Source organism: Heloderma suspectum, chromosome 10, assembly GCF_057233095.1.
Source record: "Heloderma suspectum isolate Gila_16-S chromosome 10, 16-S_ref, whole genome shotgun sequence".
Taxonomy (NCBI): domain Eukaryota; kingdom Metazoa; phylum Chordata; class Lepidosauria; order Squamata; family Helodermatidae; genus Heloderma; species Heloderma suspectum.
The window spans coordinates 7,261,751-7,280,117 of NC_139467.1; the positions used below are offsets into that span (position 1 = coordinate 7,261,751).

The following is an 18,367-nucleotide window of genomic DNA, read 5'->3' on the forward strand; positions in this document are numbered from 1 at the left end:
GCCTTTGCTACTGTTCACATGGCGCAGGGGGAGGCACAGAGCCAGTGTGGTGTAGTGGTGAGAGTGTTGGACTGGGAGCCGGGAGATCTGGGCTCTAGTCCCCACTCGGCCATGGAAGCTCACTGGCTGACTTTGGGCCAGTCACAGACTCTCAGCCTATCCTACCTCACAGAGTTGTTGTGTGGATAAAATGGAGAGGAGAAGGATAATGCAAGCTGCCTTGGGTTCCTTGCAAGGGGAAAAAAGGTGGGATATAAATGCAATCAATAAATAAATAAGGATGAAATGGCCTCAGTTGCTAAAGCATAGAATAGATACTATGCTATGTAGACCACAGACCTACCTCAGCATAAGACAACTTATTATGTTCACATATTCCATTTAGAAACTTAGTGGATGATGAGAATTTCCAATTTTTTTGGGGGTGTCATTTTTTGTTTTGTTACCTTCAAAGCAGTTGCATGGGGCTACTGATTGGATTGGGCCCTTTGATCTATAGGACAAGACTTAGGAAGCAGCACTCATAGTTTTTCAAGCTGTTCTCAACAGCTGTGGAGAGTGGCCCTGTGTGTGAATTACACCATCATAGTGTACTGAGGAGAAAAATACATGCACCCCTCCTGCCCCTGAACCTTTGCCATGTGGCACAGTCTCTGCGGCCATGTATATTTTAAAAATATCCCTTCCTAAAGGGGTCCAGGGCATATGACTGGAAACAATCTCTCTCTCCCCAAGGAAAACTGGGAAGTATAGGTCTGTGAGAGGGGATAGTAGAGAATTCTCAGCCCCCTACCAGGCAATTATTCCCAGGTTCTCTGACAGTTGTTATGACCTTTAGTCATAGAGCAGGAGTGGGGAACCTGTGGCCCTCCAGATGTTGTTAAACTCCAGCTCCCATCAGCCCCCATCAACATGGGCAATAGTCAGGGTTCATTGGAGCTGTTGCCCACATAGTGGATGACAATGCAAAGTAGTATGGGAATTCAGTTTTCCCTGTTGCTCTCAGCCCATTGGGAGCTGCCCCCATCTCTCTAGCTATAAGATAAGGCTTGCCTTCTTTGGTCTCCTTTTCTGCTGTAGGTGGGCATTGACAGCTGCTGGATTGGCTCTCTCTCGTGCCCACAGGGGACGTTCTCCTCCTCTATTATTGATGCCATCGCTACCGAGAGCACCCTCTTCATCCGACAGAACCAGCTGGTCTATTACTTCACGGGATATTACCCGATCTTGTACATCAACACCTCAGGGTCTGGTATGTGAGCATGAAAAGCTTAGGGCATTTCTGCACTACAAAGCTATATTGGTTTCATGCCAATTTTAACTATCACGCCTTCCCTCAAAGAATCTTGGGCGTCTTAGTTTGGCAAGGGCATTGGCAATTCACCCTGACGGACACGTGACCCCCCTAGTTTTGTGCTGGTGGAGGACCTACTCTGCATGCAGAAGGTCCCTGGTTCAATCCCCCATAAAAGACTCCTGCCTGAAACCCCAGAGGGTTGCTGCTGCCAGTCAGTGTTGGCAATACTGGGCTAGATGGACCCAGGATCTGACTCAGTATAAGGCAGCTTCCTAGGTTTCCGTCCCCTCGGTCTTCAAGGGAGGGGATAGCATCATTTTGCATGTTAGCTTGATCCCTAATGATTTTGAACCTTGACAAGATACAAGAATGTGCATGGAACCATAGGACTCGAAGCGCAAAAGAAAACGTTCTTGAGAGGCAATGCGGGTAGCATCCCCTCTAGTTGTGAATATTCTGTAGAGCAGTGGCTTTCAAACTTCCTGGCTTCAAGGAACCTTTTTGCCTTGCCATGTGTGCCAATGAACTCCAGCACATCTGCCTTGGAATCTCAACATACTGCAGAAGATCCCTGGGCATGTTTGAAGGCGCACGCTCAGCCCCATGTGGGGCACTGCTTGCCTGGCTTGAATGTGAACCCAGCCAACCCTTTTCCTGTAGCTGCACATTGCAGGGAGAAGTGAGTAGTAGTGGACAAGCTGTCTTTGTAAAGGGTCCAAGACAACCTTCCCTGAAAATATGTCATACTTTTGAAGGGCTCCCTCCATCCTATCCCCCTGCTTGTGAAATGTTTGCCCTATTTTAATGAGCATTCAATTTAAAATGGTTTTAGATATATGTTGTCTGTGTATGTGCTGTCGGTTTATATGTTTTTATGTAAATGGTTTTACACTTGGTATAGTGTGTTTTAATCGTTTTTAATTTGTGTAAACTGCTCAGAAAGCTTTGGCTATGGGACAGTATATAAATGTTAATAATAATAATAATAATAGAACTGCCCCAAAGCCTTCCTTTGAAACTTGTTTGCCGAAGTCAGGGTTGCTGGTGATGGACTAAAGTTGAAGGAGAAAATCCGTCTGTTTTCAGGGGGCAGGGGGAAGTTACAAAATTTTCAGAGGCGGGAGGCTTACCAGTAAAGGCAGAAGCAGGAGCCCCTTTTAAAAAACCTGCAGCATGTAGTGGCTGCATTCAGCAGCTAGCCAGGCTACTGTATTCCTCCACAGTCTCTCTCTCTCTTTCTGTTGTTCCTTTAGAACTGTGGACGCGCATATTGAACAATGTCTGCGTGAGGAAGTTAAATCCGGTGTTTTTTCCTAAGAACAACTCTGAATATGTGATTGCCCTTGGTGGTGGCTGGCAGGAAGGAGAATTCTTTCTTATTACTACCAAAGGTATTTTTCTCTTATGCCACACAGACTACAGGGCAGAATGGATGAGGCATGGCTCAGTGGGCCATTCTCTCCCATTGTCCGGTGCCATGAGCTCAGCTGAGAGGAAGGCTTTGACAGGGGCTGTGTTTTCACGACAATGGAAGGAGAAGTGAATGGAGGAGTACCGGATTTTTTAAAAGGAATCAGCTTTGCTGCACTTTGGTCCATGCAGGTCCTTCACCAGCAGGTTCTCCGCACCAGTAAAAATCGCTTCATAGAACATAGTACTTCCTGGTGGGGGTTGGAGTGAACATCATCTGACTGGCAGGGGCTGCTCAACCAATAAGAGGGGCTTCCCCCTCCCCCCCCTTTCTTCTTTCCCCTGAAAGTCCAGATGCACCTGCATTTCAGGAGCAAGCCTCATTAAGCACAATGGGAGGAAACACCCCTTGACCGGGGTCACAGTGAAAGGCACACCCTGGGGCAGGGCTAGCATACCTGAGGTCAATGTGTAGGTTGGGGCTCACAGCAACTATACCGGGGAGAACCCGACTTGAGGAAAAGAATTGGACTTTAAGCAGTCTCAGGAAATCTGGTTTTTCTCTGATAAGCTCTGAGCTGGCTGCTGGGTGGCCATGACTTTATGTATCCCTAACGACCACCACACGCAGCCAGCTCAGAGTAAATCGCTGGTGGAAACACCCCCTTGGTCCAGATAGACGTGGAGTTACCTGGCACTGATCAGCAGGTAGATGTTGTTTTTATGGGTGGAGACTAGAATGTCCTTGAGCTTGGTCCTATGCTTAATGATACTTTTGATAGTTTTCACTGTTTTAGGTGTGATTGTATTTTTATTTTATATTATATTATACATCACGTTGGGTACTATTAGTGAAGTGACTAATCAGGTCATAATTGTCTTATTGTAATTGTTTTTTACTATTTGTATATCACCCAGATAACTTTTATTGGGCAGCCGGTAATTTGTATATAAATAAATGCAGCTGGTCAGGATGTGCTAGAGCATGGTGCCAGGGGTGAGACCGTAAGCAGGGTGTGAATCAGCTGGCATCTGGAGGCTTTGTCCATTGTGGGGGAGAGGAAAGGGGGAACAATCCACCTATGTAACCCTGTCAATTTGCTTTATAGATGGAATTGTGAAGGTCTCTGGCTCTCTGAGGTCTGAGAAGAAGACGGTATGCAACTTTATGAACAGTAGGTCCTTTTTATTATTGAAATCTGCCTCCTCCGCGCACCTCCCAGGTAGCTTCCATGCTGCTGTGGTGAGTTTTGGTGAGGGATGAGTAAAGCCTTAACAGTCTCGGTGTTGTCTTTGTTTCCCAAGTCTTGACTAACCACCATTCAGAACCAAAAATCACTTATGAGCATGTACTGAAAAAATGTATATGAGCTGGGTTGGAGAGCTCCATTCTGTTGTCACTGTTGAACCACTATTTTAAACCATCCTTGGCATATCTGGAAGTTGGTTAAGCTGATTTAACAGCCCTTCCCTCTTCCCAGGGGAATCCTAGGAGTTATAGTACCTTGGATACACCACTAAGGATATCTTGCAGTGAAAACTTCTGTAATCCCCAGGGCTGTTTGGGGAAAGCCATGAGAGTAAAGCTGGCATAAAACCAATATTTTGCTTTGAAGAGAGCCATAACATTGTGAGGTTCCTTCAGTGAGTAAAACCAGCATAAGTCCTACTTAGAGTAGACCAATTGAAATGAATGGGATTTCAGTTAGTCATAACTAAGTTAAACCCCATTCATTTCAATGGGTCTACTCTGAGTAGAACTTATGTTGGATTTTACCCACTATGTTCTTGCCGGGGTTGGGGGAGGAATGTTCTGTAAATTTGTAGCAAAAGCTGACTGTGGCTGGCACTGCTTGGCAAGCATGTGTGACATCACCAAGACTCTTCCGCCACAATTTTGTAACCATTAATGTGTTTCCATCTCCGTTTTTAAGGTAAAAGGTGAATATAAATGACAGCATACGTGTGAAGCCTGAACCTTGGGGAAGTGGCAAGACTGCCAATGGAACCAGCGTTCCATTTGCTGGTTTGTCTGTTGAGCAAATGGCCAGGGAGAAACTGGGCACGCACCATGGGTGCAGAGCACAAGTTTTCTTTCTAAACATTTTAGTACCCTACTTTTGTAGGGTATGAGCTTACAGTGTAAGCTACCCAGTGTAGGGTATGAGCTTACAGGTTTGCACACGGTGGCTTATTTCTCCTGCGGCGTGTGCTGCTTGCGTTTGGGTCAATTTCCTGAATTACCCCTGCTGGCTTGCTGTTGAACCTGGGTGGCATGGCTTGTTTGTGGGGGCAGCAACCCTCCAATAGCCCAACAACAGCCCATGGGTCTCCCCTCAAATAAGCCATGCTGCCTGGGTTCAGACAACATGACAAGCCACATCAGCGAGGATCATTAGGAAAATTTGGCTGGCAGCATGATGAGGGAAATAAGCCACTGTGGCTTGTTAATCATGCTGCGATTGTGTGAACCGGGTCACTATCTAAAGAGTTCTGCCACGGATAGCTTAGCTGGCAGTTCTGCTGAGGCCTTGGTTCCTGCCGGAACAGGGAGAGTATTTAGACAATCGATATGATCGCTCCCAAGCACCCTTGGGAGCTGTATCACCTTGGTATCCTGAAGAGCTGAGAAGAACAAAATGTTTGGGTCGATGATTACAGCACAGATGACAGAAGACTTGCTGTGAAAATGCCGAATATAGGTGAGAACCCATCTTGGGCTTATTCTGTGGTGGTGTTGATGGCAGTGAAGAAGTCTTACTTCACCACCACCTTTGTGTCAGTACAACGATGGCCAGCCAGCAGAGCTTTTTCCGGTGGTAAAAAGCCTCCTTTGTAGAGGCCAGGGGATCAGGTGGTGGAACCCTTGAAGGCCTGCAGTGGCCAGTTTGCTTTACATTTTGCAGATAAAATTGCTTGCATCCACACCCTCTAGGATGCCATTATTTTAACAGAATCAGAGACGGATGTAGCTAGGACACCATCAAGTCATGTTGTAATGGATAACTTTCAGCTTGTGCAACCTAAGAATGGTAGAACAAGGTACTTGGGGGTTTAAAGCCTACCACGTACTTTGGATCTCTGTCCATAACAAATATTAAAAACTACCAGGGCAGAGATGAAGTTCTGAGAGAGAGTATGATCCCTACTGTTCTTAAGGAGGCAGTAGTGAGGCTTTTGCTAAAGAAACCAAGCTTAGACCCAATGATCTGGGACAATTATTCTCCAGTCTCTAACCACTTTCTGGGCAAAGTGCTGGTAAAGGTGGTGGGCTCTTAATTCCAAGTGGCTTTGGATGATACTGATTATCTGGATCCATTCCAGTCTGGATTCTGGCTGGTTTCTGGACAGAAACAGCCTTGATTGCCAACGTACGCTGGGACATGGATGAAGAGAGTGCAAACCTAATGGTTCTTCTGCACCTCTCCATAGTTTTGATACTATTGACTATGGTATCCTTCTGGACCATCATTCTGGGTGTACTTAGGAGGAACAGTGTTGCAGTGGTTCTGGTCTTTCTTGGAGGATTGGTTCCAGGAGGTGGTGCTTGGGGACCTCCGATACATTCCATAGCTGTTGGTTTATGGAGCTGCTGGTTTAACATCTGCATAAAACTGTGGGGGGAGTTATCTGTAAGTTTGTGTTGTGATGTCACCAACATACAGATGATCTGCAGCTCTATCTCTCTTTTCTATCTAGAAATCCCTGGGTGGTTGTGGGTCTCTTGAACAGTTGTCTGGAGACAGTTTTGAGATGGATGTGGGCAAATAAGTTGAAATTTAAGCCTGAGAATATGGTGCTCTGAGTTGGAAAAGTCAGCCAGACTGTCTAAACATCCTATGCATGTTTAGACAGGAAAAAGTCCTACAACTCCCAGCATTCCCCAGCCAGCTATGCTGGAATGCTGGGAGTTGGAGGGCTTTTTTCTGTCTAAACATGCATAGGATTGCACCCTAAAAGTGTATACTTTTATTTTATTTATTTATTAATTGCCCATCTGGCTGGTCACCCAGCCGCTACTTCTTTTTCTCCTTCAGGGAAGCAATTCTATCTTGGGTTGGTAGCCCTGTGCCACCAAGGGATCATTCTAAGGACACCAAACATCAGGATTTCATAGCACAGGCATAGGGGACCTCGGGTCCACAGATCAGATAAAGTCTGCGAGGGTTCCCCATCCAGCTGACCAGCTTCTTCCTCAGGTTTTGCCCCCTCTTCCCAACAGAGCAAAGCTCTTATCTCCAGTGAAGAGTTGATTGGAGACAAGAGGCTTTTTTTTCCTGCTGAGCCCTGAAAAAGGCTCCCTTTCTCAGCACTCAACAGAGAAAAGCTCTTATCTCCAGTCAGCTGGTGATCAGAGATAAGAGCTTTTCTTTACCAGGGAGAGGGGGGTGAAGGCGGGGGGGGGGAATCTACTGAGTGATTCAGTCCTGCTTACTTCTGAATAGACCTGCAGAAACTAGTCCTGCTTACTTGAGAGTAGACCTGCAGATGCTGGTCCTGTTTACTTGTGAGTAGGCATGCTGCTCATGCTGACCTCTGAACAGACATCCAGAGGCTTGGCATTTGGGATGCTATTGAAAGAGCTGCTGAGTGATTTAGTCCAGCTTACTTCTGAGTAGGCTTAAAGTTGGTAAGAATAACATTTTGGGCATGCCCACTTCGTTTATAGTCACGCCTGCAGATGGAATGAGGCCCCTGAGACCTTTCTTAGTTTGGAATTAGGCTTTGAACTAAAATAGGTTTCTCACCCCTGCCATAGCAGCTACTAAATGATGCATTAGAGCAGGGCAGCATGTATGGCCAATTCTGCCAGAGCTCAGACAGCATGAAATTTGGCACTGAGTGCAGCTTTGTTTACATTTAAAATAGGAATCAAATTTCTAGCTGTGATGAAATGCTTAAAAATGTGTGGGCAGTGCCTGCTGAAGTGAAAGAAAGGTGGCAGAGCAAGATTTCTGCTGGTTGGGGTCGGGGGTTTCCCCATTGGATATACCTTCTTGCCCCTCCTCATGACTAGTGGGACCAGAAGAAATTATGCAAAGCCATAAAAATGGCAGAGGGTATTATGCAAAATAAGAGAAGTGGTCCCAATTTCATAATCTATGGCAGGCTGTTGAATCCAGCTTTTGTAGCACAGAATTTCAGTTTATTTATCTTTTGCATGGACAATGCCTTTTTAGCTGGAGTTCTTCACTCTTTGGTACAACTGCAGCATTTCTGCAGAAATGCTGCAGTTGGTAGTGGAAGGCACCAGCTGCAGCATGTTTTATCTTTTCATCCAGGTCTTCCTTGACTGATGGTGTGACCCAGCTTGCTGAGTGTTAGTTCTCTGATTCTAAAGTTTTAATTGAGGGTTTTATCTATAGATCTTGAATGTTTTTAACTGAGATATTTTGTATTTTAAATGTTTTAACTGTGGATGCCTTGTATTTAAAAAAAAGTAATTTTTGAGATGTCTTTTTAGTTATAGTCAAGCCGTTTATAAATCGATTAAATAAATAATAAATACATTTTCTGAATGTGCACACACATACAGCTCATCTTTCCACTCTCAGTGCAATCTTGAGTCACATTTTCTCCCTTCCAGTTGCAAAATGCTCTATTGTGTGGGCCCTCTTCTCTACAAATGAGAACAAGTTCTATTTGCTGGTGTATGACCTGACATTGGACAATTACTTTATTGTGGCATACTACCAAGGTTAGTCTGACATTCTTGAACATTATGTGTTGTAGTAGTAGTAGTAGTAGTAGTTATTTCTTGCATTTAGAATTTAACTAGGCACTGTAAAAATAATTAACTGGTCCCTGCAAGAATGTCTTACACTCTAATGAGCATAATACAAAAAGAAAAAGGGACAATGGGGTGCTGGTGGGGCAGGGGGCATGGAGAGGAGAGTAAAATGAGCAAATTCAAGTTATATAATGGTCAGGTGGAATGGCTGCTGATTAGAGTTGGGCAAATGGATTGACCCAGAAAGGAGCCATAGCTCAGTGGGGAATCATAGAATCATAGAACAGTAGGGTTGGAAGGGGCCTACAAGTACTTGAAGAGCGCTATCCTATCTCCCCTCAGTCTTCTCTTCTCAAGGCTAAACATGCCCAGTTCTTTCAGTCTGCCTTCATAGGGCTTTGTTTCCAGTCCCCTGATCATCGTTGCCTTCCTCTGAACCCTCTCCAGCTTGTCTGCATCCTTCTTAAAATGTGGTGCCCAGAACTGGATACAGTACTCCAGATGAGGCCTAACCAGTGCTGAGTAGAGGGGAACTAGTACTTCCTGGGATTTGGAAGCTATGCTTCTATTAATGCAGTCCAAAATAGCATTGGCCTTTTTTGCAGCCACATCCCATTGTTGGCTCATATTCAGCTTGTGATCTACAACAATGTCAATATCTTTCTCGCTTGTAGTGTTGTTGAGCCAGGTATCCCCCATCTTGTAACTGTGCATTTGGTTTCTTTTTCCTAGGTGCAGAACTTGGCATTTATCCCTATTAAATGTCATTCTGTCGTTTTCTGCCCAGCGCTCCAGTCTATCAAGATCACTTTGAATTTTGTTTCTGTCTTCCAAAGTATTATCTATCCTGCTCAATTTTGTATCATCTGCAAATTTGATCAGCATTCCCTGCACCTCCTCCTCCAAGTCATTCATAAAAATGTTGAAGAGCACTGGGCCCAGGTACCCCACTCGTCACCTCTCCCCAGTTTGGGAAGATCCCAATGATAAGCACTCTTTGAGTCCAATTCTGTAGCCAACTGCGGATCCACCTGATCGTTGTTTCATCTAACCCACTTTGAGCTAGTTTGCTAATCAGGATATCATGGCCAACTGTGGATCCACTGGATTGTTGTTTCATCTAGCCCACTTTGAGCTAGTTTGCTCATCAGGATATCATGGGGCACTTTGTTGAAAGCTTTGCTGAAGTCGAGGTATATGATGTCCACAGCATTCCCACAGTCCACAAGGGAGGTTACCTGATAAAAAAAATGAGATCAGGTTCATCTGGCAGGATTTGTTCTTGACAAATCCATGTTGGCTTCAAGTAATCACAGCATTGTTTCAAGGTGCTTACAGATGGATTGCTTTATCATCTGCTCCAGAATTGTCCCAGGGACTGATGTCAGACTGACTGGTCTGTAGTTCCCAGTTTCCTCCTTTTTACCCTTTTTGAAGACAGGGACAACATTAGCCCTCCTCCAGTCATCTGGCCCTTCACCTGTCCTCCATGATTTCTCAAAGAGAATAGACAGTGTTTCTGAGCGTTCTTTTGTCAGTTCCTTTATTACTCTAGGATGCAGTTCATCTGGCCCTGGTGGTTTGAACTCATTCAAAGTAATTAGGTGTTCCTTGACCATATGCCTATTGATCTCAAGCTGCAATCCTGCCCTTTCATCCTGTACTTTGCCTTTACCAGGGGGGTCATAGACTCTCTTTTGGGAGAAGACTGAGCCAAAGTAGGAATTGAGCACTTCTGCCTTTTCTTTGTCATCTGTTATCATTTTGCCATCTTTATTTAATAGCTGAACCACCATTTCTTTCCTCTGTCTTTTACTATGCACGGAGCTGAAGGAAGCCTTTTTGTTATTTTTAGCATCCCTCGCTAAACACAAGTCACTAGCTCTGCGTCTGATTCAAGGAATGGTGAATTGGAGCTATTTGGCCAGTTTGCTTGATCAAAACAAGCCACCATGGGTTATTTGAGGGTAGTTTAACCCTCCAGAAAGCCATGCTGCCTGGATTTGGACGACGCAACAAGCTGCGGTTGGGCGGTGATTATGCAAATTGTGCCCGGCAAGGATTGTGGTTCATGACAAGCCAATTGTCGCTTGTTTTGATTGTGCAGACCTGGTCACTGTAAGGGAGCTGGGGGTTGATCTTCAGAAGCACTCAGTGGCTGGGTTCGCATGATCAGTTTGAGCCATGGTGGCTGACATGAGACAAGGTGGCTTAAATGAGCCACCATGGCTTGTGGCACATGCCAGGCACTTGTGGGCTCTTCTGTGACCCAACCTCTGCTCATAGGTTGTTGTGTTGTCCAAACCCGGCGAGGGTGGATTGTTGGCATGGTTAACAAACCACCCAGAACCTATGGGCTGTTTGAGGGTTGTGGGTGGTTTGTTAACCAGCCAACAACTCACCCTCATCCATTTTGGATGACAAGTAACCTACGAGTGGGGGTTGGGTTATGGAACGAGTGCCAGGGGCACCTGGCATGTGCCACAAGCCACCACAGCTCAAATTGTGCAAATTGAGGCTTTCAAAAATAGGCTGAAGACATGTGGTTGGGCAGGAGCCAATTACCATAGGAAGCAGCTGGTTGAATGATGAGCTTCATTTTTATTCATATGAATGATCTTTCCTTTATTTCACATTTTAACATTTGGCTGTTTTCTCTGCTCAATCTGCAGCCGAAGAGTATTTTGAGTTGGTTTTTGACATCCCTCAGTTGGTACCCAAAGGTAAGAACCACAGCATCTATGTTGGCAGAATCTGTCACTGCATTCAGAAGTCTGCACCTGTGCCCTCTGCATTCATTAAGACAGAAAAAATAACCCCCAGGAATCTGAACTTGCTAATGCAAGTTACCACTGCCGTTTCACCCATTTGCACGCGTCGAAACAGTGGAGGAAAATAACAACCCTTGAAACACTTTGAAACTGCCCCTTGGTAGAAAGGCAGTACAGAAATGTATTAATATATAAATAAATAATAGATAGGTAGAGGAGGATAGTTAAAAGGGAATCAGTTTGAAGAGACCTTGAATAGGTATGCTCCCTGTCGTTTGCTAAAACTCCAAAGTTTTGCATTGCAGGGTATTCAGACTTGCACTTCCATAAAGTATTTATGGAACTTAACTTCCATAAAGTTATGGAAATTTATGGACACATGGGAGTATATCTGTGCCTACAAATCAATATCAGTTTCATCCTGTAAACTACCCAGAGAGCTTTGGCTATGGGGCGGTATAAAAATATAAATAATAAAAATAATAATAATAATAATACCACCATTCTGTCATTGCTGTTCACAAAGCATCCAGGGAAATTTAGTTTGGCGAGGGTATACAACATTTCCTACTTCAGGGCCAAATTACACATGCCTTTAAATGCGTGTCAGGATTTGACATGGATGATTGTTTTTCTTTCAGTATCAAGTCCTGGCAGTGGATGGGGGACAAGAGCAGGGCTGGACCATGCATGGAGGAGGCTATGCTATTTCCATATGTGCCATGGGACTGTCAAAAATCACCCCTGCCCCTAGCTGACGTTAACCCTGAAAGAGAAACTTCCATTGATGCGAATGGAAGCTTCCCTTTCAGGGCTAATAGTTGCAGGGGGAGCAGCTTTGGTAGCATCACAGTGCACGGGGAAAGGGCTAACCCACCCACCCTGGCCCCCATGTGCTATAGCCCTGATCCTGCCTATCCCCACTCCTCTGGGTGATAGTTAGAAAAAAAATCCCTCCACATTATATGTGTAGTTTGGCCTTGAGCTCCCCAGCAGTCCCTCACCACACCACAGTTTATTTATTAGTACATTTTATATACTGCCTTTCTGCCAATGCATTCAAGGTCATTCACAGTTTAAAAACTGGCTTGCAATCATATAGACATGATAAAAAAAAAAGAAGAAGAAAGACAGGAGGGGAAGAGGAAAATACGGAAACTCAGCGACTATGGCCACTGCGAGGGACAGTTTTTTGAGGGGAGAAGCCAAATGGCAGTTGGTCCCGGCCAGGCTGAGCAAGGGGGTCTTGCTGTCACCACTCCCTCGGTGGTATGTTTATCAAGCCAGTTTATGCCTATGCTGCAGATACTTCCAAAAGTGTCCTGCAGCTGCCACATAAAGGCAGAAGGCTTCTTTTGCTGGAACTGGCAAAACAGGTCAAAAGGACGCAATGGGCAGAAACCACCAGAAAGTTCTCTTGCACGAGAGAACTGGGGCTGCTCCAGTGCAGGAGACAAATCTGGGTTTTTCATCTAGGCCATTTCTACATGAGGCATTTATCGTGCGCTTGTGATTGGCCACTCACAGATGTTTGAGGATCTTTTACATGACGTCGTCAACCTCCAGGACATCTGCTGAGGTTTTTCCCAGCGACCCCGCCTTTAAAAAGATAGGAGATATGCTGGAATATAACCCCCCCACCCGCCATTTCCGCAGTGTGAAGTGCCGGCATAGCACAATAATTCTTCCACTAGATGGCGCTGTTTCATTGACAACTATAGAAAACCCCATTAAGGCTGCTAAGAAAGGGCATTTTCAATTCCACGACACATTCGTCATCTAAAGGAGCCAGTCCTAATTGCGCCACAGAAATGGAAGCAAAATGCTCCGGTGAGGCTGCGGGATTTTCCATTAATGTAGAGACACCCTATGTTAAGAAGAAGGAACCTTTTGAGCTTGGAGCAGGGCTTGTTGTCCAAGGACATGCTGTTTGCTTTCGGGGGAACTCTTTGTAGAGGGCACCATTGACCTTTTTGTCTGTTTGGGCATTTGCCTGCTCCCTCAAACTTAACTTGTATGTTTGGCTTAAAAACAACAACTTAAAACCAGATCTCCAGTGCTCTCTCCTCTCATGGAAACTGACCCAGTAAAAGGCTGCTCACTGAAATCTCCTCAGAGAAGCAGGCCACTTAGGGCAGGGGCAGGCAGAAGGAGATCCCGAGATGTTCTGGATGAAACTCCCAGCATTCCTGACCATTGGCCATGCTGGAAGGGGCTTCTGGGAGTTGAAGTCCAAAACTTCTGGTGATCTACTTTGTGCCCACCCTCTGACTTAGGGTGGCCACTTATGCATTGCTGAACGAGAGAAAATGCATCACCAAAGAAAAAGGTTTAAAATGGGCAGAGATCTGCTTAAAATTTGCATATGCTAATTTATATGTCAAGATGCAAAATTGGAAAGAACTACTATAAGCTAAACAGAAATGGAAATACAATGCATCTCCCTATAAGGGAGAAGACTGTGACTAGGTGATCTGTGTACCTGCTTGTTCTGCTCTCTGGGGGCTAACTGTTGACGGGCAACTTCAAAGCCCGTGCTCTCTCTTCTTACGGTTCTTTGTTGTTAAACCGGACTTGGACTGGACAGCCTTTCAAACAGAGGACTGTCCTCTGTGACTATAGGTCACTTGGCCACCGTTACACACACTCCTCTTCCAAAAACTCAAACTGAGTCATGAAACCTATAGAGGGGAAGAAGGCGGGGGCAAGAGAGAGGATCTCTTCAACAGCATCCCTTTTTTGTAGTTACCAACTGCCACCCCACCCCTGTTTTGTGATTGCCTCCCCTCCCCTCCTTTTTCCCTTTGCAGCCTCTGATAAAGGGTTTGTGATGCTGCTGGGGCTAGAGCAGTATACCAATGTAACCCTCACCCCAAGAGGTTTGGCTTTCAACCCTAGCAGTAAGATGTTCTACGTCTGGGGGAATGTTATCTTGCAAAGGTAAGACCCCCTACTCAAAACCTGTGTTCGTCTTTAGAAGATAAAAACTCTGCTGCCCAGAAAGCAAAGTCTGTAGATTTGTGCCTGTACACTAGTAGTGGTAGGCTATCCTATGGTGTACTAGTGTAAATCCTGTGTTGCCATGGGGGCTAGTAGTCTGGCAACTGGAACAACTTTACACTTTTAAAATAAATGTACTACAAATAAACTGGCAAAGTGAAAACAAAAAAAGATGTTCTTTTTAAAAAGATCATTTATCATTTCTTTGAGTATGAGGTCAAAAACATGTGTTCTAATATTTTTCTCTTCTCCCTCTGGTGTTCTTTCAGCTCTTTCTTCTCAGTTTCTCTTCTTCCTACTCTGTCACTAACTGTCTTTTCTTCAGAATGTTTCCCAATGTTCTGTGCCTGTCCTGTCATTGGCACAACACTCTAAGAGCTCACAGGAATAAGCATTATCATACATGCATATGCACACTGTCACATGTTACATTACATACACAGTGTGGGGCATATGCATTGGCCTCCCCTTTGCCTCATCCCTCTCCCTTCTCCTTTCCTGAGCTTCCCAAAGCTCGAGCTTTGAACTTTTTCCAAGTTTCAACATTTTCTGCGTGTCTACAGTACTCAAGCTTTAGTTTTTTAAAGAAAGAGCAAAATTGGTCTGATAGATTTCTAGTAATAAGCCTTATACTACCACATTCTTATATAAGATTGTTTTTCCATTCTCCTATTCTTTATCTTCAGTTTTCTCCTTGTGCTGTTTCTTATAAAGCTTGGAATAGGGGGCAGCAAATGGTCTGTAGGTTAGTGTCTTCAACTCGTTTGGCCAAATGTGCTTTTGAGGACCCACTTCTTAATTTTTTTACCATTTTTTTTTATAATGCTGCCTTTGTGACCTGGCTGGGACACTTGCCCTTTGCGCTGTGCTGCCTGTGAGCTCAGCAACCCAAGCGGTCGTGCTGGAGCCTGCCAGAGGCGAGGGTCTAACTTGGAGAATGGCAGCACCATGGAGTCCATCCTTGGCACATGGAGGCAGCCTTCATTCTGGGGGCTAGTGCCCCAACAGTATCAGTGTCATTTTTTAGCTGAATAACAACAACAACAATAATAATGAGAATAATAATAGTTTCAACCCGATCTTGATGCTACATTTCCTGGAATGAACAAAGTAGGAATTCATCTCTGGCTACTTCCAAATGTAACAACTGCAGTTCTTCTTCTTCTTCTTCTTCTTCTTCTTCTTCTTCTTCTTCTAATTATCACTGAATAAATAGAATTTTATGTTCGAAGAGAAATTACCTTCTGCCTGGTAACTTATTTATTTATTTACAATATTTATACGCTGCTCCATATCTAGAACAGATTTCAGAGTGGTGAACACAAAAGATAAAACAGTAAGAGCATAAAAAGATTAAAACACCACATTAAAATTACACTTGTTTAAAAAAGACTTTTGAATGAATGAATCATTTGAATGAATTAATAAGTGGTTGAGGGACTAGAACTACCGGATAAGAAGGGACTGAAAATGGATGCGCTGCATGTGAGAAGCCATTAAAGTAATTCATGCCCTGGGAATACTTATTGGCCACTGAAGGGCAGGATATACATTTCAGAAATAAATAAATAGAAATAAATTAAGTTGGTTGTGCAAACTTAACAACAAGAATACAAAAGGGATGTGAATGTAGCTGCAATTAGTTAAAATGTAAATCAAATGAAATAGTCATTAATATGAAAATATTTTGTGTTTTAGTTTGGTGCAACACAGCCAAATTTGCTAAAGGCAAAGGTTCTCACCCTCCAGCCTCCTCACCACCCTGAAAATTCAGATACCCCACCTAGTTTTTGTTCCTGCAGACAACAACTGCTGCAGCTCATCCATCTGTGACCCAGACCTTGCCTGAGGCTCACCGGGCTCTTTGCTTGCACTCCTGGCCTCTGCTGGGATCTTTTTTCTTCTTCCTTTCCTCTGGGAAATACCAGGATCTACAATCCTTCCTTTTGCCCTCCGCTGTTCTGAAATGGTAGAAAGATGTGCAAGAAAGCCCCCATTAACTGCTGCTACCAAGTGCCGCCCTAGATGGCTGCTTAGAATCATCTGGCAGGCCGGCTGGCCGGCTGGTCATGCGTCTCTGTTTTCAGCCCTGTGCAATGCTTGACGTCCTTCTCCGACATCTCCACTAGAACCAAGTCAGGCATGACACCTGCAGAGCAGCAGGGCTGTTTGGAAGCGCTGTTCAATACAATATTGATTTGTTTATGTGTGTATGTGTGTATGTATGTATTACATTTCTATACATTTCTATACATTTCTATATTTCTAATAGCCAAAACTCTGTGGGCGGTTCATAAACATTAAACTCCTAAAATAACAAAAGCTGAACATGGGCCAGAAGTGCTGGCATTACCATTTGGAGTGAATGAACGAGGTAGCCTTTTTTTGCCTATGACACTTGTAAAATTATTAACCACAATTGCCATTGGTAATGAGTAGCTTTCACACCTTCATTGCGTCAAAAATAGCCAAAAATACATACTACTTGTTTGAGGCTATAAGTTTGACACCCTTTGCCCATTTAGGGTCCCAGGGGGCTCAAATTGATTGAAAAGATCCAAAATGTATTGAACTAATTTTGGGAGCATCACTGTAAGGACGCAGAACAGAATCTGTAAATCATGGATGGGAAAAATCTTGTTTTTTAGATTTCATGTATGGATAAAATTGTTCGTAGAAGCGGTGGTGCTCCCACCCCAATCCCTGCCAAACTTCCTCTCCTTGCTTTTCTTTTCAGCAATGACATGGTGAGTTACATATACCTCTCCAACTTCCCAGGTCATTCCTCCATCAAGTATTTTGTCCTATCATTTACTGGGGAGATTGCCTTTGTGACGGACCTAGAGGAGGTATGTCTGCTTATCTTCCTTATGGATCCAGTGGTTGGCCATTTTAGAGAACAGGGCTCAGTATTGCTGTGGGAAGTGGGGTACTGTGGGGAATCATGAGCCTGAGGGACATTTGCTCCCCGCTCCTGCCCAATGTGATCTAGCCTCTGGGCATTTCTACAGAGCTCCTCCCCAAGGAAGGGCCAGCCCACCTCATAGACTTTGCTAAGAATCAGACCAATGAGGAGAGTGGCCAGCTGGGTGCAGCTGTTGGATGGTGCTCCAGCAGCATCCGATCCACCCATGTCCACCTTTCCTGCTCCAGTGGAAATATTCCCTGATAGAAGGAGCAGATGTGTGTCTTCACTTGCCTCCCATTAGAGTATTGCTCCCATTTGTCAGTGGATCCCAACCTGAGGAGCCTGAGCTTCAGAAGGTGACAACAACCCATTGTGATCTTCCTAGGCATTACCGTATTTTTATTTTATTAGTGGTATTTCTCATACAATTAATAAATATGCAGCAGTTAATTATATGATTAATAATTCTGTGTAGCCCCCAATTTCTTTTTTTCTGTGGCTCAATGGCCCATGATACAATGTATATTAGCAGTGAGATATGAACTGGGGACTTCATAGTGTGCAACCTGGCCCTGTCCATGTTCTTTCAGAAGGAACCTTTTACAGCATTTAAGCAAGAAAATCCCACGTGTGTTAAGAGAACCTTTTTTTCCTATCAAGGGCCATTGAACCACACGAAGATCATTCAGAAGGAAGTCCCAGTGATTTCAGTGTGTGTGTGTGTGTGTGTGTGTAATAAAGATTCTGCTTGAGCATTACTTTTTTTTCTACATCTCATTCTAGGTCTGGGTTAGCAGAGAGAGTGGCACAGACATTAAAAAAGTATATCCATCTCAAGCCTGGGATGTGTACAATGCCCTGCAGGTGATGGAAGGCACACCAAATTATGGCTTGCTTTTGAAACAGGCCATAGTCAGCATTTTCTATGACAGGGAAGGGATGCAAGAGGTGGGTGTCTCTGGTGGTGGTTGTACTGGTTGGGAACCCAGCAGGTGGCTAGTGAGAAAGGAAGCCCAAGAGCCCACTCTGAAACATTTTACTTAAAAGTAAAGCTGGAACTGCACATTGCTGGAAACACTGTCCTCTTCTTGCGGTGTTGCTTGGATTCCGATCATGTTTGCAAAGCCAAGGAGCTGCCCAGCAGGTTAAGGCGCATATCTGTGGCAAGTTACCAAAGCAGCAAAGGAGCTGTCAAGTGCAGGGGTCACCCAGTACTAGGAACTGAGCAGCGTGAGGTGGGAGGCCTTGTG

General features: G+C 44.5%; 1 protein-coding gene across 1 annotated transcript in view; it reads left to right on the forward strand.

Annotated features, from left to right (window-relative positions):
* Window positions 1–18,367, forward strand: part of CATSPERG (catsper channel auxiliary subunit gamma) — a 73,719-nt gene that overhangs the window by 12,075 nt on the left and 43,277 nt on the right. Inside the window, exons 8-15 of the mRNA XM_084814894.1 lie at window positions 1,081–1,252; window positions 2,551–2,688; window positions 3,817–3,882; window positions 8,295–8,405; window positions 11,111–11,161; window positions 14,020–14,149; window positions 16,947–17,058; window positions 17,901–18,065. Of these exons, the coding sequence (XP_084671020.1) occupies window positions 1,081–1,252; window positions 2,551–2,688; window positions 3,817–3,882; window positions 8,295–8,405; window positions 11,111–11,161; window positions 14,020–14,149; window positions 16,947–17,058; window positions 17,901–18,065 (945 nt within the window). The remainder of the gene's footprint in view (window positions 1–1,080; window positions 1,253–2,550; window positions 2,689–3,816; window positions 3,883–8,294; window positions 8,406–11,110; window positions 11,162–14,019; window positions 14,150–16,946; window positions 17,059–17,900; window positions 18,066–18,367) is intronic.